Source organism: Lissotriton helveticus, chromosome 6 (genome assembly GCF_964261635.1).
Source record: "Lissotriton helveticus chromosome 6, aLisHel1.1, whole genome shotgun sequence".
NCBI classification, from domain to species: Eukaryota; Metazoa; Chordata; class Amphibia; order Caudata; family Salamandridae; genus Lissotriton; species Lissotriton helveticus.
This window is the reverse complement of record NC_136067.1, coordinates 686035524-686060773: the sequence shown is the minus strand read 5'-3', so window position 1 is coordinate 686060773 and position 25250 is coordinate 686035524. Positions and strand designations below refer to the sequence as shown.

The following is a 25250-nucleotide window of genomic DNA, read 5'->3' as shown; positions in this document are numbered from 1 at the left end:
CGCCCGTCACCCTCACAGGCTGATTTACTGACGTATATGGAGGATGTAGAAATGGCATGGCTAGCAGATGGGCATAGGAAATACTTAGAGCGCCCGATAACAGTGGAAGAAGTCACGGACACCATCCAGCGTTTGCCGAATAACAAGGCGCCGGGGCCTGATGGCTTCGTAACGGAATTTTATAAACTGTATGCTGACTTACTCGCCCCACACTTGGTGCGTCTATATGGGGCGGCTCATGAAGCCCAGACGCTACCGGCATCATTGAGGGAGGTCTTACTCATCACACTGCTGAAACCGGGCAAGGACGAAGACAAATGTGATTCGTACCGCCCCCTTTCGCTATTAAATGTGGATACTAAAATAATAGCTAGTCTGCTGGCTGATAGGTTGAAACCGCTTATGCCCTTGTTAATAAGGCCCGACCAATCCGGATTCATCCCTGATAGGGCCACCACACATAACACCCGCACATTGTTTGCATTGGCGCACTATCTGGCTCCTGAGATGAAGGCTGCGGCAGTGTTACTTGACGCTGCTAAGGCGTTTGACACTATTGGCTGGCCCTTTATTCAGGCAGTACTGGTGCGTATGGGGTTCCCGATGATCTTTCTGGGATGGATATTGATGCTGTACACCAACTTAACTGCACGCATCAGAGTGAACAGGTACATTTCGGAACCCATTCATATAGGCCGGGGTACTCGGCAGGGTTGCCCACTCTCACCGATGTTATTTGCACTAATCTTGGAGCCGCTGGCCTGTAAAATCCGGCAACACCATCACTACTCGGTACTTCAAATGCCATCCCGACCCATACACATCTCGCTTTATGCGGATGACATGGTGTTGTATGTAAAAAATCCTGAACAGCACTTGAATCCGCTTTTAAGAGAGCTTTTAAGAGAATACATAAAATTTGGTCAAAAATCCGGACTGCAGATAAATTGGGATAAATCCCTTATCCTATCATTGACGGACAGCACACGCCCAACACAGTTAGACTACCCGCTGGAATGGCAGGAGGAACCAACGAAATATCTGGGAATATGGTTTCACAGAGACCCAGAATTGGTCATTCGGACGAATTACGGGCGAACCATAGCGACCCTTGAAGACAAAATTAAAAGATGGAATAGACTTCCCTTGTCTTTGGCGGACAGGGCCGCGATCGTAAAAATGGTACTTCTACCGAAGTTCCTGTATTTATTCAACAATATTCCGATAAAACCTCCAGCTGCAGTATTCCGTAATATCAATTCGTTGGTACTTAGTTTGCTTTGGGCAGGGAAACAGGCGAGGATGGAACTGCGCACCATGACACTGCCATATGCTAGGGGGGGTTTCAAGGTCCCAGACTTCTACTTATACTACCTATGCGCTCAAGCGCAATTCGCGCACTTCTGGTACCACGACATACCCTTTATGACACATGTGGCTGTAGAAGCGGGCGATGCAGACCCGATTCCACTAGCTAACATAATGACACATAAACGCCCTAGGCTACACGACCACGATATCAATCCGGTTAATGCGACCACGGAGGCATGGAGGTTGATGGGAAAGGCAGCAGACAGCCTGCCACTCTACACACCAACGCTTCCACTAGCGCACCACCCGGCCCTTTCAGTCACACAAGAGCAGGTTGGCATGGATCTGCTTAAGCGAGCTGGCTTAGACACACTGGGCGACTTGTATATAAATGGTAAATTCCAGACCCTGGACAAGTTGCAATACATCAGCAACCCGTCCCCGCTTTTCAGCTTTAACTACTACAGGCTGCAAAGGGCACTTCGGGAACACTACCCTACACACCCAGAAGAACCAAAAACACTTGAACCCCTACAACTGCTCCTCACTACACCCACAGCGTCTCACCTAGTATCTAAGCTATACACAAGCATACAGGGTGCGGTAGGGGGTAACACAAACAAGGCAAAGGACAAATGGAGCGCTGGGCTGGTTGACCCTCTAACTGACGAAGAATGGGATTCCTCATGCATGCTTACTGGCATGTTGACTCCAAACGGTAACTTGAAAATCATTCATTACAAATATTTGCATCAAGTGTACCATACGCCTCAGCGACTATATAAATACGGCTTGAGGGACGATTCAAAATGCTGCAGATGTAAACAAGATGATGCAGACTTCATGCATCTGGCATGGCACTGTCGCAAAGTGGCGGGATACTGGGAACAGGTCGTGCAAGTTTTAAATGAAATGCTCGGAGTCTCCATGATGTGTGAGGCAAAAGTCTGTCTGTTGGGTATTGTTCCTCAACTTAGAGCTTTGAAACGCAAATTCTGTGCAGTTGCACTACTGCTAGCCAAAAGAAGGGTGTCCCTCCACTGGAACAGCAGGAGAACCCCGGAGGTAAAGCACTGGATTGAGGATATGGTTTATTGTCGAGGCACGCTCAACACATATGAGGAGGAGTTGCTGATCAGATCTAGACCTAAAGACTATTGGGGGTTCCTGCGTGCTTATTTACTAGACCATGGCGCGTCGGACTCGGAAGCGGACACTGAGTAATGTATAAATCTGAAGGTGCGGACATAGAGCGAACAACTGTATAGTATTGGTACTGAGGAGGGAGGATGCTGTGATGCAGAGTATTGGTAGCGAGAGGAGAATTACAAGTTGGGTAGTATATTGTTAATTTTAGTTCTGTTAAGCAAAAATGTGAAAATGTAAGACTACTGACGAGTATGTAGGCGAGTATGGCACTGACGACAGTTTGTGGTTTATCTGACAACACGCCGCCGGTCCGTTGGATGTCGGCTGATGGGCTGTGTACAACTAACACCAACTTTCTCTGTTGTGAGTACATGTAGCCGGCCCAATGGGGTTGTAGGCGACTCCAATGTATTTCTTTATATGTGTTGGAAAGTGCAATCCGCATCTTACACCAATAAACAAAAAAAATAAATTAAAAAAAATCTATAGCGCAAAAATTAGTACCGCCATACTTTATGGGGCTGACCTATGGGGCAACGTTGACCTGGCAGCTTTGGATAAAATCCAGAACAAATTTTTTCGTAGTCTAGTGAGTCTCCCTCCATCGACACCATCACTTCCACTTATGCTAGATATGGGCTTCCATTCTATTAAACATCATGCCCAATATAGGATGGTTGCGTTATGGAGACGTATCTGGTCTACTCCGGAATTAATAATGTTTGCCAAAGAGATACAGGAGGTGAGAGCACTACAAGGGGCAGGGGATATTTCCTGGTTTAAATCTATTAAGAACACTCTATTTAGAATGGGACTCCATCTGCTATGGACAGAGACGGGAAATCATATCTTCCCGTCAAAAAAAGATTTTAAACTACTTTTCTGGTCCGTAGTTAAAGAAGAACTGGTTGCGCTTTCTGAGAAATCTAACCTGACAAGTATGTTTCTGATCTATAAAGTGGTTCCACATACAGAGACTTATTGGGATACCATCCTTAAACGTTCTGATAGGAAACTGTACCATCAGTTTCGCGTAGGGACGCGGCCACTAAGAGAATTCACTAATAAATGGCAAAATCATCAGTCCTTGCTCTGTCCCTGGTGTCATGTGCGAAAGGAATCCCTAGGGCACTTCCTGTTTGTCTGCCCAGCTTACCGTGAACCACGACATACATGGCTAAAACCAATATGTAAAAGATTAAACACTCGGGTGAGCAGTGAAGCAATGTCAATCCTAAGATATAATACAGCTGAATGGCTGTCTATAGGGGTGGCAAAATATCTTGGGTGGGCCTGGATTATCAGAGCAAGGTGTTTACGAGGAGCCAATAGTTGAATATCAAACATGTTGCTTCATGGGTAGCATTTCTGAATTGTCTTTTTATATCTGTATTAACTCTGATAAAATCGTCTTTCCATGTTATTTAATTGACTTTTTAAACAAGATCTATGAAAATTCTAATTGTTTGTATAAATTTGTACATATTTGTTGTGTGTATTGTATATATTTTATATGCTTGTCTTTTATGAAGATGAACTTCGAAATAAAGACGTTAAAAAAAAACTGATATACAACTTGAGCGAGAGTAGGACCCAAACATTTACTACTGACATCTGTTGGTAAAATAGTTTTACATTTGCTGTCAAAACCCCCAAGAAAAGGAACAAAGATGATGGCTTCTTTCAATATGTAAAAACATTCCTGGTATTTGGCGATTTTCATGGTGCAAAATGTTGTCCTTGTTTACAGACCTGTCAATTATTGTAGGTTCACCATCACTTAACCAACTGGGAAGAAGTTTAGTACTAGGTTTCCTTCCAGAGATGGAAAGGGAGTTATTCCTATAACTGCATTGGGTGTTATGTTATGTTATGTTATGTTAAGTGCGTTTTGTAAAGCGCGCTGACACCGAAGCTTCCTGGCGCTGATAGACAGAATAGATGAGGGGGAGCAGAGTTGGCGAGATCTAACCAGAGGTGGGGAAGAGGTGGGTTTTCAACATTTTCCTAAAGGTCAGGAGGGAAAGGGAGGATTTAATGGGGAGAGGGAGAAGGTTCCAGAGTGCGGGAGCCAGGTGAGAGAAGCGGCGACCGCCGAATCTCTTGGTTTTGCTCTTGGGGGTGATCAGCAGATCTCGGTGAGCTGATCGAAGATTGCGTGTGGGACAGTGAGGGCGAATGAGGGATTTTAAGAAAGCGGGACCAGGGCAGTGAAGTGCTTTAAAGGTGAGGCATGCCACCTTGAAGGCAACCCTACGATCGACTGGGAGCCAATGAAGGCACGTAAGCAGAGGCTTAGCTGATTGCCATCTGGGAGTGCCATGAATCAGGCGGGCCGCCTGGTTCTGGACAACTTGGAGGCGTTGTATAAGATACTGCGGTAGGCCGTGGTAGATGGCATTAGAAAAATCCAAGCGGGAGAGTACCAATGAGATGACAGTTTGGGTGAGTGCCGCCGGGGGAAGAAGGTAACGGACTTTGCGGATCCTCCGGAGTTGGTACATACAGGAGGAAACCACCGCTCCAACTTGAGCTCTGAGGGAGAGTTCGGTGTCAATGATGACACCCAAACTCTTTACTGTTTTTACAGGGGTGGGGGGGGGTCCAAACTCTGACGGCCAGAACTGTGGACCCCAGTAAGCTTGACTGAGCCCAGGAAGGAGGAGCTCAGTTTTACCGGGGTTCAACTTCAGTTGGTTCTGGTTCATCCAGAGTTGGATGTGAATCATGGCTCCGTGAAATGTTTTAACAGCGTGTGGTGAGTTGAGGGAGAAAATAATTTGCAGATCGTCAGCATAATTATAGGTGACGATGTCCCATTTCGAGAGTGACTGAATGAGTGGCCGGAGATAAATATTGAAGAGGAGTGGGGAAAGGGAAGATCCCTGGGGGACACCACAGGACGTGGGGGTTTGTTTAGCGGTGTAGGGGCCCAGACGGACCGCCTGTGTTCTTCCCGTAAGGAAGGATTTGATCCATTCAAGAGCAACGCCCCGGATGCCTGCCTGCTCGACACGGTGGAGAAGGATGTTATGATCCACCGTGTCGAACGCGGCCGACAAATCCAGTAGGACGAGGGCCTGGGGGATTCCCGCGTCCGCGCCGCTCCTGAGTGTGTCAAGGACTGCCAGAATAACGGCTTCAGTGGAATGAGCAGGTCTGAAGCCGGCCTGATTCGGCTCGAGATAGCAGGAGGTTTCTATGAAGCTGGACAGGCAGCGGGTAACATGGGCTTCCATGAGTTTGGAAAAATAAGGAAGGAGTGAAATGGGGCGATAATTTGACGGCTCCGACATGTCCGCCCCTGTTTTTTTTAGGAGAGGTACCAGAATGGCATCCTTAAAGGCAGTAGGACAGATGCCACTGCAGAGAGATCTGTTCATTAGATGTAAAACACTATCTGGTAGGTTGAGACAGATACTCCGCAGGACAGAAGGTGGGCAGCAATCATTCGGAGAACCAGATTTCACACGAATGGCTAATTCTGACAAGGAGGTGGAATCTAGAGCAGGGAAGGAAGTGAGGGTCAAAGGGTTGTGAGAGGAATTATCCGGTAGTGGCGTGATAAGACTATAGCGTTTCTTGAAAACAATTTTCAACTAGATAACTATTTAAACAAGCAACTTGAATACGTTCTTTCATCATGGGATTTGCCCTTTCAACTAAACCAATTACTCTGGGACTATACAATGCGGTTTTGAGATGCTTCATAGATGAATTCGAAAGGAATTTGTTCATTGCATACGAGGTGAATTGTGCCCCACTGCTGGTGACCAGGATAGAAGGGATACCTTCATTAGAAAATGTGTGATGTAATGTAAAGATTCAATCAAGGTATTTAAGGTGAAACGGTTTACAATTTTTGTAATAATCCAATGTGATTGATAGTCAATTAAAACAAATATAAACACTGCATAATACCCAGCCCAATTTATGGGGTGAATGATATCTAACATAGCCTTATAGCCCACAGTAGTGGGTTATACCAGATATAAAAGGCCTGCTCCAGCTTTAATGGCCCAAGCCGTAGGCAAGGCCCTTTAATAAGGTTGCGGGCCGGTAAAGCACAGCTACAGAGGGCTATAAGGCTATTAGAACATTCCACTACTAAAGGGCATAATTTTCTAACAAATACAATAAAAACCTCAAGGAGCTGGAGGGGATTTTAGTCCCCTTGGGCTGCGAGAAGTCTTTGTTCACAACAATAGCTGTGAACAACAACTTTGGAATGTTTGAGCTCCAGGGCTTGTACAGGCCATTAGAAGCCCAAAGCACTCCATTGTTTTCAATGTTCTAATGCACGTTCCTCCCATTGTTTATTTGATGCAGTAACTGGTGTCAAAAGAATCCTACAATGGTATCTATTCTTATCGCTCTTGGCACAACTTAAGCAGTCTTTCACTTTCTGTTCAGCCCAAGAACTCAATCTCGGGAACTAACAATAAGCCCCAATTCTGCTGTTCGTGACAGTTCTACATAAATGGTCTTCCTGGGTGAAGTCCATGATTTTGTCACTCAAACCAGCTGGTGGTACAATTTTGTAGTTTTATAAGATTATCCCGTCCTCAATGTTTATTTCATTTCTGACATCATAAAATTATTTTACTTCCTATACTTAGATATATCACAGAATTTTGTAGGCCATCCGTTACAATATAATTTTTGATTTGATTGGCTGTACGGTTCTTGCTCAGACATTCTGTCCATTCATCAGCTGATATGGCTGAAGAGATTTCTTCCAATAATGGATATTCTTAGGGTTCCCCCTAATCACACTTGTTAATGGGAGCTCTAGAAAGGAAGTCAGCAGCACCATTCTGTACACCTACAAGATATTCTACCTTATAGCAAAATCCTTCTAAGCCTAATGCTGGTTTGGTTATACGTAGAGTACTTTGCTCTGAACCTTTTGTAGTGAACATGTATATAAGTGGTTGTGCATATAGTGAATTGTAATCCCCAAAGTCAATGGCATCCTTTTCAACTACAGAGTAGTTGAGTTCAGATTTTGACAAGCATGGGAGACAAAAGCTATAATGTTTTCTTTTCCATTTACGAATTGAGGGAGATTAGGCCTCAAACCTTTACATTTGGTCTCTGTTGTTAAAACTGTTTTATGTGTGCTCTCTAGATTTCCAAGAAAAGGAGCATAGATGCTGGTTCCTTTCAATTTGTAAAATGATTTCTTGCATTTGGAATCCCACATGAAAGGGGATTTTTTCATTAATAAATGACATGCTGCTCCTGTGATATTAGCAAAAACCTTAACCTATTAAGACATACATTCTGTTAAATCTAAGAATGACTTAAACTCATCTTTATTAGCAGGACAATGAGTTTTCTCTATGGCTTCAATTAGACTGTACTTGGTTATTAAACCTTCTTTGTATAAAGTTTGTGACCCAGATAATTGACAGATGGAACTTGAATTTGGCATTTATCTTTCTTAAGAGTGAGATCTGGACAGAAAGCCTAACTTCTTTTCCATGACCACTGGTAGTAAGTACTACAAGCGCCAACCTTTCAAAGCAATTCATAGGTTGACTAATTTCTAAATTATAAAGTCTTTTCAGTACAATTTGTAATTGTTCCCTCGTGAGTTGGGGAGCTGGATTTGGTTTCTGTACAAGTGGATAATCGCCAGTTTTCAGTTTAATCTTATATTGGTAATTGCATAACAACCCCAATGTATCACAAATGAGCTCGTAAATTCATTGTATATGTCTTCACCACCCAACAACCGGTTGAGTAGGAGGACTTGTTCCATGTTGTTAGGATCCACTGTGACCGTTAACTTCTTCTGATGCTGCCAATCTAACAAAATGGATCCCTCTTTCACTACATAAACTTTACCAAAAGTATAATGGTCCTTAAAAGATATGTAAACTCTGGTCATTCTTACCAATGGTATGGGATATTTGTTATATCCTCTTGGAGGTATGTCATGGGCCTCTAATTTGGAACTCTCATCACAAGTAAATTGAATGAAATCATTGTTGTTGAAAAGAGTGAAAGAAGAACATGAATCTGCATACATTTTTAGCAGAATTCCATCTAAACAAATGTAACACTCTAAGAGGCACGTGCATCAAGCTTTTTACCGGTCGCTTTTCCGATGGGTCAACCCTAAATACATTTGCAAATTAGGTAATGGCGATTACCTATTTTACGAATGCATTTTGGGAATTGCAATTTGTGATTCCCTAAATGCAATGCATGAAGCATTTTAAAAATGCAACTTTGCATTAAGGATTCGCAAATTACCATCAACTTCAAGTTGATGGTAATTTTCAAATCCTTAGATAAATGTATAAAATAGCATTTTTCAAAGTGCCATTTGGTGCCACATGTGCACACATACCTTTTTTGGGGGTGCATTGGGGGGGCCTTAGGCCCCCTAGCACCCTTGCAATTGCGTTCGCAATTTGTGATTACCTATTTGATAATCGCAAATTGCGAATGCTTTCCCATTCATTACTATGGGCATGTAGGCCCCTATGAATGAATGGGAATACATTCCCTAATTGCGAATCGCAGCTTCAGAATCGCTATAAGGGAATGTGTAGTACTCGCTATTTATTTTGCAATTCTAACATGCATAAGGAATATCGACTCCTGAATAGCGATTCCTTAAAAATCGCTATTAAGGAATCACAATTCTTTATCTTGATGCATGTGCCCCTAAATAAGTATGTTTGTACTGCTCACTTCATTCTTGCTTTTGAACACTATTTTCTTTACCTCTTGGGCAGAGTCAATGGTAATGACTTGTTTATTGTCACTATCTCTAAATACTCTGGCAAAATGGCTTCTCTTTTTGTACTTTCTGCAAGTAGTGTTTTGGTCTTGACAATTTATATTGTTAGCAAGGGGATTGCTACTTTCATAGTGGGAGCATCTTAGTTTGTTGGTTTTAGAAGATTGTTTAGAAAATGTGTTAGGCATATGTTCCTTTTTGCTTTATGCATACTTCTATTATGAAAACAATTAAATTCATTTTAAAAAGGTATAGTTGGGTAGTCTCATTTCTTTAATCCACTGAGCTGTGTGTTCAATTTATTTGCAAATATCAATATCTTCCTATAATTCATTATTTTTAGCTAATAGTTTCTTGAATATGTGTATTGCTAGTGCATTTAACTAGCTGGTCTCTAATTAAAGAGTCTGTTAAATTGCCAAATGTGCACAATTTACAGGGGCCTCTGAGTACAGCAACATAATTCACTTTCTTGTTTTCCTTGAGCTCTGGAAAATAACTTATGTCGTTCTAATACTACATTCATTTTATCACCAAAATGTAATGCTTCAAATATGTTGATTTGGATTCATCTAATACTTCTCCTTGTTCCTCATTTGAATTAAGAGTGGAGAATAAAGGTTCAGGAAGTCTTTCAGTCTTCCTCCCATATATACCTATGTTACACAATATTTGCTGCTTCCTAATGGGACTAATTCCTTCACTTCTAATGGCAATTAAACAAGATTCAAATAACTTTACCCATTCCTTCCATGGTAAATCTTGTTCCCCCACTTTATATGGAATAGAGGGGGTTGCATCATGCTTTTAGCTGCCATAATTATGAAGAAAAACACTAAGAAATTTCAATTAACAAAAAAGAGTAGGTTGGCAGCTCAACAATTTGGTTATACAGTAAAACTAGAAATAGTGTGGCTTAATACATTACATCCTGGGAGTATAAACTCCTGATATATACAACATAAGTTAATTTTGAACGCAAATAAGCAATGTTGCTATTGTAAAATTGAAGGAAATACAATGATAATGCACAATGGATGCAGGAGTTATACTAACTCTGATATGGTTCTGAATTGAGGGTTATAATATTTAAAATTATGGTTTGAATTATCTAAGTGTCTGCCACCGAGACATACTAAATATGTTAGAAATGATTGTCTCTTTATGTTAGATGTATGTGTCACCGCAATGTACGACTGGGAAAAAATGGATCATAAATGGTGTGCATGTCACTTCAATACACAACAGGAAAAAATATCCTGAGGTAAAGTTTCCTTGTATGTAATGTTGCCAATGATGTGCTCGTGAGATCTGGTCTGTGTGTCACCGTAACACACTGAATGCATTAAATATTGGGCAATGTAGCACACTAAGACACTTGAAGTTCTCACAAAAATCTTATTGAACCTACCCATGGACATGACAATAATCGGAGGAGTTTTTAATGCCAACCTAAACCCTGACTTAGACACCTCAAACCTACCAATGTCTAATCAAATAGCTCGGGCTGGCCAATTTAAGAGGTGCAGGACAGCCCTCACCCTATGAGTCACATTGTGGATGTAACATCTCCAAGAAAGAGAGCATACATACACATCTACATGCCCACAAGATGCTCTCACGTATTGACCTCCTGCCAGCATCAGATACCATTAGGGTCTGCACGGAAGACATTCTCCCCAGGGACATATCAGACCACTGTTCAGTCCGGATCCAATGGGGCCTACTAGTTGCTACTAGGTGACCCTGCGGGCAGCTCAATGCCTGGCACATGTCTAATGAGGAATGCATAGAGTTCCTAACTGATGATAAACATGCTTACCTTGAAACAAATCAAGGTTGCGTGCCCTTCCTGGGCACGATATGGGTGACGGGTAAGGCTACCATCAGAGGCCCGACTAAAAGCTTTTTATGATGCAGGGTGAATGCGAAATAACAAGAAATAGCAACACTTGAATCTCTCATCCACTGCCTGAAACTACTCAATTTTAAACAGGCCTCATCAGCTGGAGCTTGCAAATAAGTCACTCCACTAAACCGCCCTCGAAGAGGCCAGACAATGCTAGAGGGCTTCAACACAGCAGGTGTATAAACATGGAGATAAGTCAGGGAAACTACTATATTGGCTTGCCACCTTTGACATCGACAGGAGAATAATTCAAGAAATCCTGGATCAAATGGGCTCTATAAAGACCAGGTCTGCAGACATTGCAGCAGCTTTTTCTGCCTATTCGGGGGAGCTCTACGCGCACCATCCACGTCTGCTCAGTCAACAGCATCACCCACTCTCGAATGACGTCCCGCTCGAATCGATCTCACCTGCTGAAAGATCAGACCTGGATCTGCCAACCACCATAGGCTATATACAAGGGGCTACACAGAAAATTAATTCTAGTAAGACACCAGGACCCGATGGGTCCTGCTACAGTACTAAAGTACTTGAAGGAATCTCCTTGCTTCTCTATTGAACCCATACACAGAAGCAACTGATAAGGGTCACTTTCCCCTGGACTTGATATGCCCACCATAGTCGTCCTCCCAAAATCATGCCAAACTGCGACTCGCTGTGTCTCTTAATGGCCACAATGACTGTTGCATGTCCTGCCCCCCCTTGGTCCAGCGCGGGTTCAAGCCACAGCGTAGCATTTGCCACTGTATATGGTGGATGCAAATGGCAATGGCCACCTCCAGGAGCTGAGGGACCCGATGTGCCCTTCTCCTCTTGGATTTCAAGAAAGCATTCGACTAGGTCTTCCTGAGAGGCGTGTGTTGAAAATGGGCCTAGGACCCTGGATCCACAGATACATGGATCTGCTCTACTCACAGTCCCAGACCTGGGTTCATTTTAATGAGGCGCTCTCTGACCCCTTCCCTATTCGTATGGTACTAGTAAGCATAAGCCCAATCTCCATGCTCCTATTTGTGCTGGCAATTGAACCCATGGGCCCACTCATAATATATGATGCCCAAATGCAAAGATGGGGATGGGACACAGGCCCAGAAGAGTGTACTATACTCTATGCAGATGATGTTTTCCTCTTCCTGTCGCACCTCCAATCCTAAGGCTCCCATTGTTTGTTCGCTATGAAGAAGAAGACAACCTTTATGTGAAGAAGAGCAAATCCCTGTTGGCTCCCCTATGTAGAGATGGCTCGATCACAGCATGGCAAGACTCCATACCTTTTCAGAGGCTTAGATTCAAGTACCTGGGGATATATGTCGCCCTGGAACCCGGTGTGACCTGGAGCCTTAACATGACTCACCTCTCGACTACGCTGAAGGTGGACCTTCAGCGATGGGTGTCGCTCCTATTTAATGTACTGGGAAGACTAGCCCCATGTTGCCTCTATATCATTCATAACTTTCCACTAATGATTCTGAAACGCTGGTTCCAAGAACTTGTGGCACATATACAGACAGATGTGTGGGCGAAATAGGGAATATCCTGGGCGAAATGTAGGCAGACTAAGTTAGATGGGGTATAGGGATGGCCGACCTCCAGCTGCATTACAAAACTTTGCAACTACTAGTTATCAATGAATGGTTGACTGGAGGGTGGGACGAACCAGCATATTGGGCCGAGTTTTCACTCCAGGGTTTAGACCAAGTGATTGGTCTGCTCTACGGCAATCCTATTCCACAACGTCTTCTGGGCCCACACACACAGTTTTCATCAACTAGAGAGGGGTGCGGTGCTCTATGGGACGGGATAAAACACTAACAGAACAAACACCACAGTGGCAAGGCAGACACCTACAGGAAACTGCACAACTAAGCGGCTTTCACAAATGGGGCAAAATCGGACCCATCAGAATTTCGCGCTTTGCAAAAAAATCACGCAATCGGCAGTTTTGTAAAAAGGCAGTGCTGTTGACAAACGTGCCCATGAAATTCCTTTTATTGGCAATATCCTGGAGGGCCTGCCAATGGGCTCTGGGCAAGGTGTTTCCTGCACTGACATGCCTCAGTGATTCCTGTGCCCAGAGCTTACCTCTGCTACCCTATTACACACGGGTATTAGCTGTCTGGAAATACCCATAACATCAAAATGTACTGCTTCTGCGCTTTTTTATGCACAAGGCAGACCTCGGACGTTTTTGTTATCTCTCAATTGCACTTTTCTTATTATTTATCTGTATGTCCATCCCTATTTAGTATTGATGATGTTTATTGTGGATGTTTGCATCTTTTATGGTATTATACCGAAATAAAGAGTTTGATGATAATGGTGCCTGGGTGTGATACTTACTACTTTACATTGCACGGCACCGGGCACCTGCTACCAGCATGGCCAAGGAGGTGGAACCAGCGTGGCACGGAGTCAGCAGTCACCATGTTTTCAAGGCCTGCATCCCCAGCCCCAGCCTCCACGCAGCCCCCAGCACTGACAGGTTCTAGCTGGACTGAAAACATCTGATGTACGGAGTCGCATGTGTTTGAGGGTGGGTGGGAAGCAGCATGCTGAGTGCAGACACTGACAGAGGGTATTTTAAAATGCAGGCACCTGGCAGGATGTTTTCAAAACTCTCCCGCGGGACGTCGCTGTACTCTAGAATACTTGCCCTGTAGACCTATCCAGCTGAACTCCCTGGCAGCTCCATGGATGACTCCCAGCGACACCACTCTCTCAGCAATGGGCACTGCTACCCCAATCAGGAAGCTTGGTGGCAGCCCTAGAAAATGAATATGCAAGAAGAAGGGCGTGAACAAAGGACTGCAAGTAACAGTGCCTAGAAACCAAAGCGCCATTATTATGGGAAGGGGCTTGCTTTGTGCTGTGGTGGAGCAGGAGAGGCACAGGGTCCATCGGTGAGAGTGGTGGTGAAGGGGGGGGGTGCATGCCTGCCCTTTTCTAACTTATGCACACAATGGAGCACTTCGCTGAAGTCAGTGTATTAATCAATTTTGAATGTCTACTGTCCTTCTGCGTATGCTTCATTTTAAATTGTAAATTTTCCAGAAATCTGCTAGATGCTTGTATACGTTTATAATGTGAGAGACTGCGTTGTTACATGCATTAAGTTTTACGTAAATTGCATAGGTTTTTTATTTTATGAACAAGTTCACACATTTTATTTTCGTACTTAAGAACACTTCTGTAGTGTATTAAACAGCATGTGAGCTCGAGGCACATGTCATATGACATTGCAGAGTTTTTTTTAGAAAGAATTCAGGCTCGCTGCCTGTGGAAATGCAATGGGACCCATTGGGGTACATTTTTGTTTTTAAAAAACATACTAAAATAATTTGCAGGTAAAATGCCCAAAAAAATCTTCGCGGAAATGTGATTGAAGGGGACTAGAACACTGTTAATAGAGTCTCTGCCTTGATTTCCCTTCTGGCTCTCCAACCCAAGTGCCCAATCATTATGCCATAAGGTATAAACTGTGCCAGTGCTCTGCATTTCAATGAAACATGTTCCTCTCTAGGGCTTGATCACAATGTACTAAGCCCCTTAAACATGGATGTGATATTACTTTGCTAACATGGAACGCATTTCCATAATCAGCCCCCACTCCAGCTCAGGTGCGGTCAAATCACTACTCCCAAGCCCCCACAACCCCCATTATAGATGTTAGAAGCGGAGGTCTCTAGTTGGCAGAGGTATGCACTCTGTTCAAGTAGGGACCCTTAGTCTAGTCAGGGTAAGGGAGTCACACAGATAAGATAACCCATGCTCACTCCCTTGGCAGCTTGAGTCAAGAAGTCAGGCTTATCTCAGAGGCAATGTGTAAGGCATTTGACAAACACACACAGTAGCACAGTGTAAACACAACAAATGGACACCACACCAGTTTAGAAAAATGGCCAACATTTATCTGAATAAAACTAGATCAAAATTATAAAAATCCAACATACACAAGCAAAGAAATCACTTTTTACAGGTTCAATCAGTTTAGTCCATAGAAATCTATGGATGCGTTACATTTAGCACAAAGTAGCTGGGATGCTTCAAAAACAAAGATGAGGCGAGGTGCCGGGGAGGTGAGGAGCTGGAAAAGCAAAGCGATGCATCGGTTCCATATTCTCAGGGGAAGTGATCTATCAATTTGTTACTGCCAGGGGAGGTGATGCGTCGGTTCCTTACTGCTAGGCAGGGAAGGTGATGCTTTTATTCCTTACTATCAGGGAAGGTGATGCGTCGGTTCCTTACTGGAAAGGCAGGTGATGCGTCGGTTTCTTGACATGCAGCCTCGGTTCAATGAGAAAATGCTGCCCATGGATTATGTATTGATGAGGCATTGATAATCCAGACGCGCTGTGTCAAGGAGGCAGCAGCGAACAGATGCTGTGCTGATTCCTCAGCTGTAAAGCGGGTGCTGCATCAGACCGTGGGAATGTAGTGCTCAAAACTCACGCTACTGCGATTCTTCTGACGTGCTGTGATGGCAGTGCTGGAGCCTGCAATGTTGTTGAGGTGGATGCATTGATTTTCAACGAGTGGTGGCCCCGGCTTCAGTGCAGGCTGCGGTGATGCGTTGATCTTCTGCAGCGATGCATCAATAAAACAGGCACTGGGAGCCGATTAGTGGATTTTTGTGATTCAAAGAAGCAAAGTCCTATCCAATAGCCCAGAACTGGAAATGGCACCACTTGGCAGTCAGAACTTCCAACAGAGGAGTTCAGGGACTGCAGATGAAGTCTTTGATGGCCCTGAGATTTCGCAACAGGAGGCAAGCACACACTCAAGCCCTTGGAGAACTTTGGAAGCAGGATGTAGAAAGCAAAGTCCAGTCCTTTTTACTGCTCAATACGGAAGACGCAGGCCAACACAGCAAAGCAAAACAGCACAGTGACAGGCCCTCCTGACAGCTTATTTAGCTCCACATCTTAGCAGAGGGACCTTTAGTCAAAAAGTATTCTGAAGTTATGGGTTCACAGCTCCAGTACTTATACCAGTTTATGCCTTTGAAGTAGGCAAACTTCAAAGGGAAGTCTTTTTAGTGCACAAGACCCTGCCTTTCCCTGACCTGGCTCCTAACTTACTACAGGGAGATGGAGACAGCTGTGAGGATAGGCGCAACTCTATTCAGGTGTCAGTGACAACTCACCCCACCCCTCTATCTCAGGAAGGCCTGATGATGGCCCATCAGGATATGCAGGGCACACCTCAGCTCCCTTTGTATGACTGTGTAGAGTGAATGCACAAGAGCCCAACTGTCAACCAAACCCAGGCATGGATTCCACAGGCAGGAAGAGGCACAGAATAGTAAAGCAAGGAAATTCCTACTTTCTAAAAGTGGCATTTTCAAACATACAATTTAAAAACCAACTTCACAAAAAGATGTATTTTTAAATTATGAGTTCAGAGACCCCAAACACCAAACCTCTTTCTCTTCCCAATTGGAAGTTGCAATTTCTTTGGGTGCGACACAGAGCCAGATTGGCAGACCTGGTGGCCACTGGATATGTTCCCTCCGTCCTGCTCCTCTCAGGTTGCTAAGAATCTGGGGGTGAAGATGGATAACAGGCTTACCTTGAAATCCCAGATCCTGGGGGTGTCGGGCATTTGCTTTGGCATCCTTAGGATGCTGCGGAGGTTCCTTCCTCTGTTATCCGTGGAACATAGGACGCTGACAGTCCAGGCTCTGATTGGGTCCAGGTTGGATTATTCCAACGTTCTTTACCTGGGCCTTCCAGAGTACTTGCTGCAGCGGCTTCAAGTGGTACAGAACGCCGCTGCCAGGGCAATCTTTGGCCTTAGTAGGCGCTCCAGGGCCTCGGGCTTGCTGGCAACTTTACATTGGCTTCCTATCCGCAAGAGGATCGCCTTTAAGGCGCTGACCTTGGCCTACAAAGCTCTTCACAAGGAGGGAGCCAAGTACCTCCAAAAGAGGCTGGTCTTTTATCATCCGACCAGGTCTCTGAGGTCGGAAGCCCTGTACCTTGCTGTTGTCCCCCGGGTAAAGAAAGCGCGCCTCGGAGGCCGCTCTTTTGGACTGTTGGCATCTCAGTTGTGGAACTCTTTACCACTGGCCCTGCGGGGAGCCACCAGTCTACTGGCTTTTAGGAAAGGCCTTAAAACTTGGCTGTTCACTCAGTAGCCGGTCTTCCGTGAATCTTTGGCCCATTCTTCTGTTATGTTTTTTTATCTGGTGTTATGTTAGTATGTTGCAGTTTTGTCTCTTTCTCCAATAAAGCGCCGGGACACTCTCTTTGAGTAGCCGCGCGCTATAGAAATAAACAATTAACATAACATAACATAACATTTATAAGATATTACAAGGCAGCTCCATTAATAACCTATGGGACATATAGTCTTTACAATAGTGAAAAACGAAATTAGCAGTATTTCACCATGAGGACATGTAAAAAAACACTAGTACATGCCCTACCGTTCAAATACACTGTGCCCTGCCCATGGGGTTACCTTGGTTCTACCTTAAGGGTGACTTACATGTAGTAAAAGGGTCGTTCTGGGCCTGGCAAGTTTTTGCACTTGCTGGGTCGACATGGCAGTTCCAAACTGCACACACAGACACTGCAGTGGCAGGTCTGAGACATGTTTGCAGGGCTACTCTTGGATGGCACACTCAGTGCTGTGGACCGACAAGTAGCATTTGATTTCCAGGCCCTGGGCACACCTAGTGCACCTTACCAGGGAAATGAAAATTGTTCTTTTATAGCGCATGGCTACCCGAGAGCATCCCAGCGCTTGGAACCACGGAAAGACAGGAGGTCTGAAGATGATAAAGGTGTGATCTTAGATTCCTAGTTTCCGGAAAAAAGCCATGTTTTTATTTTCTTGCGAAATGTGAGGAGGTTGGGTTCCTGGCGAAGGGAAAGGGGCAAAGAGTTCCATAGTCCTAGGGACTCACTAGTAAATCAAATATGCCAATCGGGGAGAAACCAATTACAGATCCATTTTAGACAGGGAGCATATGCACGTTAGCAGTTGTTGGCAATGATAAAGTGCCCAGTGTTCTAAAGCCAACAAAAATAGGTCAGGAGAAATAGGAGGAAGAAAGCAGAAAGTTTGTGGATAACCCTGCAAAAAGGGCTAAGTCCAACAAAAGGGGTGCCTTGGACTAGAATAAAGAAGAGGCATATCTCCTATCTCCCCCCCCCCCCCCCCCCCGCCACCTCCAAGTGTCACAATAGATGTTTGCAGTACACTAAACTTCTCCAGTAACATGCTTTCATCATTTTTACAATCATTACATTAGCCCGTCTAAAAAGCTCCAGTTGCACCTTCCTCTCCACACTGTGGTGCATTCCTGCTCTGGCAAGAGCCAAACAAGGGCATATGTAAGAAAGCAGAAACACAATGACGCCTTCACTACAGTTCTGTTCATAAAACTGATTATCATGCATACCTTAAACTCTATAAGCAATCTGAATACAATTGTAGAACTTTGTTCAAAACGTTCTCTATGCATTACATTTCACTGAATCGTTTTCAAGGTTTTTCATTCTCGTTCTATTTTTATGAATTTCCTCCACTGTTATTCAGTGGGCCCCGGAATTTTGATGATCTTTTTAAATGTTTCTGAGAAAAATCAACACTTCAAAAACAACACTCTTTCTATGATCCTCTGGGTACAGACAGATTAGAAAAAAAACATTAGCCCCCTCACCTCCCACAGCCACTGACAAGCTGCCCTTTATTTCTTCTCCAGTTGAAGAAGGTTTGTTATAATGAAACTCTCCTCCATTAGCTCTGTATTTTCTTGTGGCTCCTACCCTCTGTGTATCATCACACTATACCTTTACTGCCCTCTATGATGACTCTTTGGAGTAAGGCAATGATTTAATTAGCTAGAAAAGGGCCCTATTAACCCCCTCTAAAAATTCTAAAGGCAAATCCATCCACCCTTTATAATTTCTGCCCTCATACCCTACTTCTGTTTCTCAACTTTATTGAAATCAGGTTGATTCTTGACATTTCCAAGCTAGCTATAAACAAAGTCATGATATCCAGACATTTCCAGCCTCCCCACAAGACATTTTCTGGTTAACTTTGGACAGTGGGAAAAGGAACAGCTCACATCCTCGTGGCCTCGCGGTGGCTTTTGACACTGTTGCTCTTTCATCCTCTTATAGTGCATCTACAGGATTAGTGCAAAATACAGTACTCTTGAACAATCAATCAAGGATTTATAAAGGGCGGCAAATGACCTGTGAAGGCCTCAAGGTCTCGGATGCACTCTTTTCTCATGAACAGGATACAGGCTGTACCTTTGCACCAGTCTGTTCGTCCCTCAAGTTTCCCATATAAGGCATTCCCCAGGCCGCTGCCCCGAGCCCTAGTCTTTTCTACATACAGATACCTTCATTTGCCACCCTTATCTGATCTTTTGGAGCAACCTTTTATGCTTGTACCAAGGAAACAGAACCCATCAAGTCCAGGAGGCATAACACCAACACTTCGAGCATGAATTTAAAGAGAAGGTCTATTCTTGGTGCACACTTTCCTTCTGGAAACTTTGAGTCCTTGTTCTGCTTTAAACATTACATAATACAATTTCTAATTTGATACTTTTAAATATCTTATAAAGATTCTTCCTCTATTTCCTTCCTCCTGCCAGAAATCCAGCTTACATGTTTTAACATCGTCTTTACTACAGCAACATCCTCTACTTGAGGCTTTCCGAGTAATTTTAGTCCTGTCTCTAGGTGGAACACAACTCAGTAGTTAAGTGATTCTCTACTTGGGCAGAAGGATTCATGTGCACTCTTGGTACAGTCCATCATTGTTGTCCATTGTAAATGCTACCTCTTTAAGGGTCTCTGCTTCTGTTTTAGAGCCATATATGACTGAGGTCATGTCTTTATTCAACTCTGTCTCTGAAACACTGCTGAAACAGAACAGCTCACTCTGCATCCGCCAACCTGCTGCCCATTTCTCAAGCGAAGAAATGTATGTGGACATGTATTTTGGTATTTCAGAAGCACAAAACTAAATGGCTGGCAAAGAAGTACAGTAAAGGGGGAAAGCCCCAGTGGATGATATATTGGTGGGTAAGTGACAGGGAGAGGAGGCAGAGGTAGTGTAAAGGGTAAGAAATCTGAGGTAGTGTTTCTTGAAGAGATAGAATTTCAGTTTCTTCCTGGATTTTAGGGTTGATGTATGTTGTTCTTATGTCAGAGGGGTTTGTTGAACCACATCCTGGGGGCCTAGACTTCGAATGTGTGTTTTTCTTGTTTCTCCTGAATACAGTTTTTAGTCTGTAATTGGGTGATTTTTCTCTCCTCATTTGATTTTGACCTCCAAATATGGTTTGTGTTACATGGGGGCATTGTGAGTAATGCAGCTGACCCTGAAGATGATTCGGGCTTGTAGAAGGAACCACTGTAGATCCTTTAGCACAAGGGTGATGTGGTAATATTTCTTCATACCCTTGATGGGATGCTCCTGAAGGATGCTTTCAGGGGAAAAGGGCAGTTTTGGGGATGTCATTGAGAAGGGTGTTGCCTGCATGCACGTGGGAGAGACTTAAGGCTTTAACTGCCTTTCTAAATTCTTCTCCTGGGAGAAAATGCTTACATTTTTCTCAGGAAAGAGACTTGGAATAAGGCTGTTTTGGTCTTCTTGACAAATTGTTCTCTGAATGAGAGGTTTGGGTCAAGGGGGAATTTGAAGGATTTGGCTTGCTTTTTCAGTTGGGTTTAACACCCACTAGGTGTAAGTCACAGGGCCAAGATTGAATCAAAAAATCTTCGGTAATGTTGGTATATGGGACGAATTCGATCTTCGCATGGTTTAGCATCAGGGGGTTTGTTGGCATCCAGGATGGACATGTTTAAGGCAAGTTTTTAGTCTCCGTATATTGTTGGCTGAGGAGATTTTGTGATAGAGCTAGGTGACATCATCAAAATAATGGAGCTTGATGTTGCCTTCTTCAGGGATGGCTCCAAAGGGTTCCATATAAAGGAGGGAAATGATGGCAGCATGATGGAGCCTTGAGACCCCGCAGGTGACAGGAAGAGTCTGGGATCTGGTTGTTCCTATCAGAACGAGTTACTGTTGGTTGGTGAGGCATTATGTGAGCTGTTGTAGGATGCAGGCAATCCGCGTGGTATAAAAGGAAACGGTAGTGCTTCAAGCTCTTGTAGATTGGGTCCCTAAAGTAACCTACCACAGGGTAGCTACTGGGCATTAGAAATATCTTCAGCATTGTTAACTCTGTGAGTCTGCATGGGAGACTATATTGGCAGGACTTCCTCGGGTCCTGGACTATAGAACACTGAGGAGCACCACCAGTGATAAACCAATAATATTTTGTCAGGGTTCAAGCCCATGTCAGCTGCAGCTGAGGGGTAGGAGGAAGGGTGGCTTAGTTGTTTATGTGTGCTCAACTGCATGCCCTGTACATGTGGCAGCATGCATTCAGTTGGAGTCGCTGTCAGGGAGAGATACTATTGAGTGTATTTACATGGCTATTTTCTAACGGCTTTGGGCATCTTACACGTTGTGTATTATACTTCAACATATTTGCCCTTCATTTATATTTCATTCAGGAATCCAATAAAATGTATTGCATTTAAAAAAAAAGAAATGTACTCTTGTATACTTACCCCCAGATGCATCAAGCACCCATTTTGCGATTCCTTATTAGCGAAAAATAAGGATTCACTAATAAGGAATAGCAAAATGCTATGCATGAAGATCTCGCTTTAAAAATAGCGATTTCTTAAAATTCCTTAATTGCGACTCGCAAATTGCGATTCGCAATTAAGGAGTACCTCCACATTCATTCCTATGGGCCTAGAGGTCCATAGCAATGAATGGGAAGACAATCTCAATTTGTGATTCTCAATTAGAGAATCGCAAATTGAGATTGCAATTTCAAGGGTGCCAAAAGGACACCCTGTTGCACCCCTGAAATCTGCATATCGGTACATCTTGCACACACACATGCCCTAAGGGCATGTTTGTGTGTAAAATAGAACTTTGAAAAATGCACTTTAGTGCATTTTTCAAAGCTTTTGCAAATTACCATGAAGTTCAATTTCATGGTAATTTGCGCCCCCTATTAGCGAAATCGCTAATTTTTTAACTTTAATGTATTGCATTTAAGGAATATCAATTTGAGATTCCTTAAATGCAATAGCAATTTAAGTAATCGCAATTTTGCGATTTCTTAAATTGCGATTTTTGCATTTGGGATGATGCATCCCAAATGCAAAAATACCGGTCGCAAAGGAGCAGATTCCGAGAATCTGCCCCTTTGCGAGTGGTTTTTAGCTTGATGCATCTGGGCCTTAATTTATAATTAATCCTTGTTAAAATAAAAGGCATTATATAAGTCAGCGCCTCTTTAAGGTAACTGACAGTCAAAGACGTGCACTATATAAAATGGAGATGTTTATGATAGACTGTTATAGGTTACTTGATTGCCCTTAATTCGCTCAATTTTTAGAAGAAAGTGCTGTTTAGCATTCAAGGGTGGTAGCTTTACATGAGCTTCGTGCTAACTCGATGCATCTGTACGTTTCGCAAAGGTCAAATATGACCTTCACATGTAATGAGGCATCTGGTTTTAGATCAAGAGCAGCACTGCGGCATCTCTGACGTGCGCCTCATGTTTTGATGTACAAGTTATGTTAAATATTTCATTTATACGCAGGGCGCAGAAGGCAGCAGAAAATGAACTGTAAATGTTTGCCGAAGCTTATCTCAAAAGGCGTTTTTTGCAGAGCAGTGTCATATGTATTTGCAATAAAAGACACATTATATATATATCCCCTCGCAAGAATTACACTTCATCCAATGATTAATGATCTGGGCAGTAAGCTTACACATTTTTATTAACGTTTAGTTCTCCGGAAGCTTTCGTGCAACAATTAAATGTTAGAAACCTTTAATAAAACAGATAGATAGCCTACTTCAAGACGTACTCTACATCATAACATATTCCATGTATTATAAGCAGTGATAAAAATCCCAGTGTTTTAAAGGCAGTATTTTTTGTTTGAGTTCAAAAGTTTTTTATTAGGAGTTTTAAGAGATGAACAGCTGTATACACATTCTTACAGATAAATGAAAAGGGGAGTAAGGGTAAAGGAGCAACTAAAAAAATAAAACGTGAAAATATACACATAAGGAGTATACATAAGTAAATAAGTAAATAAATGTACATCAGAGAAAGAAATTTACATATGAAATATACATAGGAGAGTTGCATCAGGTCACTGACATGAAAGCAAGTGTGCGGAAGCGTGTCTTAACACAATTAATACAATAACATGTTAACTAGCTTTATCGTACCAAGGATAACCCTGAAATGTATTTTAAGAAGCCATGTACAGCTCCAGAAACACCCACCTTGGAGGAGAATCTTTGGCGTAAGCTTCCACCAATCCACCGTCAAGGACACCTAAAGAGAGACAGAGGTGGCGCAGGCCATTAGCGTCAGCCAAACACAAAACATGATAATTACCTCAATTGACATGCAACACGGATCTCTCCATGCCGTAAGTGGGAAAGGAAAACCGTGCAGCACTTATTTTCAATTAGAAACGAATATAGTCAAATCAAATGGCAGCTTTTACTAATAACTACTGACAATATTCAATATGTGATACATGACCCTTCTGACAGCACTGGCACAGGTCTACCCAGAGGACAGAAGTTATCCTGCTCATCCTGAAGAAGAAGCAGAGAACATGAATAGGTTGAGGCCAGAGCTGACCCTAATATGAAGGAAGGGTGAAAGGCAGGCCAGACTTGTGCCTGCCCAACTTAAAAAGTGGAGACAACCGCGATTAGGAGCCAAGAGTAGACGGGAGCAAGCGCAGCCCGACCAGGCACCATTCGAGAAGGTAAAAGTTGAACTAAAAATGAACAGTAGGATACTTTGAGCAAACACAGTAGACAACAGCCTGGGAATTTCATTTATGGCTCCATCCGTGCTTTCAATGTACCTATGTAGGACTTTGAATCTCTTCAACGGAGGTCTGCTAACTGGCATCGAAGGAGATTCCGCGGTCCAGCAGAGCATAGCAGCCAGGTGGCAAGGGAGTCTGAGTGAAGCTACAGAGATTAGTAGCCTAGGGCAGTGGATCTTAAGCTTTTAACTTCTTTGGATCCCTACAAAACCATTACTGAAACCCGGGGACCCACACTGCATCATTGTTGGTCCCAGGTTTTATAGGGCTCAGGAAGGGAAGCAGGGGTCAGGTAGTTTTAAGGGCTAGGGCTGGGTTTGGGGGGGAATTTTAATGAGTGGGGGCAGTTTTAGGGTTCCGGGGAGAGGGGGATGGGGTAGTTTTTTAAAAATTGGAGGCAGGGTTTTAGGCCTCAGGGCAGTGGAGAGGTTGGGGTAATTTCATGGACAGCGTGGGGTAAGATTTAGGCCTCATGCAGGGGTTTAGTTTATGGTAGGGGCAGGGTTTTAGGCCTCAGGGGGAGGGCAAGGGATAGTTTTAAGGGCAGGGCTGGTTTTAGGCCTCAGGGCAGCGTAGGGGATTAGAATTATAGGACTTCGAGTGGGGGTATCTAAATAGTGGCGATATTAACCACGAATACCCCCTTACCATTCATGCCTTTACAACTAAATCAAGTGGTAAAGGCATTGTTGGTAAAGGAACACCTGGTTAAGGAGCATTCCTGGTTCTCACTGTGTGGTAGAAGCATGCGTGGTTTAGCCATGCATGCCTCTGTCATAAAACGAAAGCACATGCGATGATTTGAACCACAAAACAATACAAAAAAGATACTGAAAAAAGCATTATTCAAATTCACAAATGATGAAATATGTAATTAAATTCACAAACATAAAAAAACAAAAATAGAAGGTTGAACGTTTTCTAAATTCTATTGAGGCCATTCTTCATCCATGCTATATTCTGTTTGATGCACATGAACTGCTCCCACAAATCAATCCGAGGATACTAACTTAACTCCCACCCTCCAAATTCAAATTCCTTCACAGTTACAGAACTTTTCAACTTTACATTTTGCTTCTTTGTTTACATACATTTATTATCTACTAAGATTATTTAATTTCCTAAGCAGCAGGGGACTCCTGGACAATGTTCCCTCTAATTTTTTTCCTCTGTGTGCGGCAGTGGAGGGTCTCTGTGCGCT

The 25250-nt window shown here is 43.4% G+C and overlaps 1 protein-coding gene across 2 annotated transcripts in view; it reads right to left on the bottom strand.

Moving 5' to 3' along the window:
* Nucleotides 1-25250, bottom strand: part of CYB5R4 (cytochrome b5 reductase 4) — a 1195924-nt gene that overhangs the window by 712562 nt on the left and 458112 nt on the right. For both annotated transcript variants that reach the window (XM_078648153.1, XM_078648152.1), the window contains exon 6: nt 23487-23538. In XM_078648153.1, the coding sequence (XP_078504279.1) occupies nt 23487-23538 (52 nt within the window). The remainder of the gene's footprint in view (nt 1-23486; nt 23539-25250) is intronic.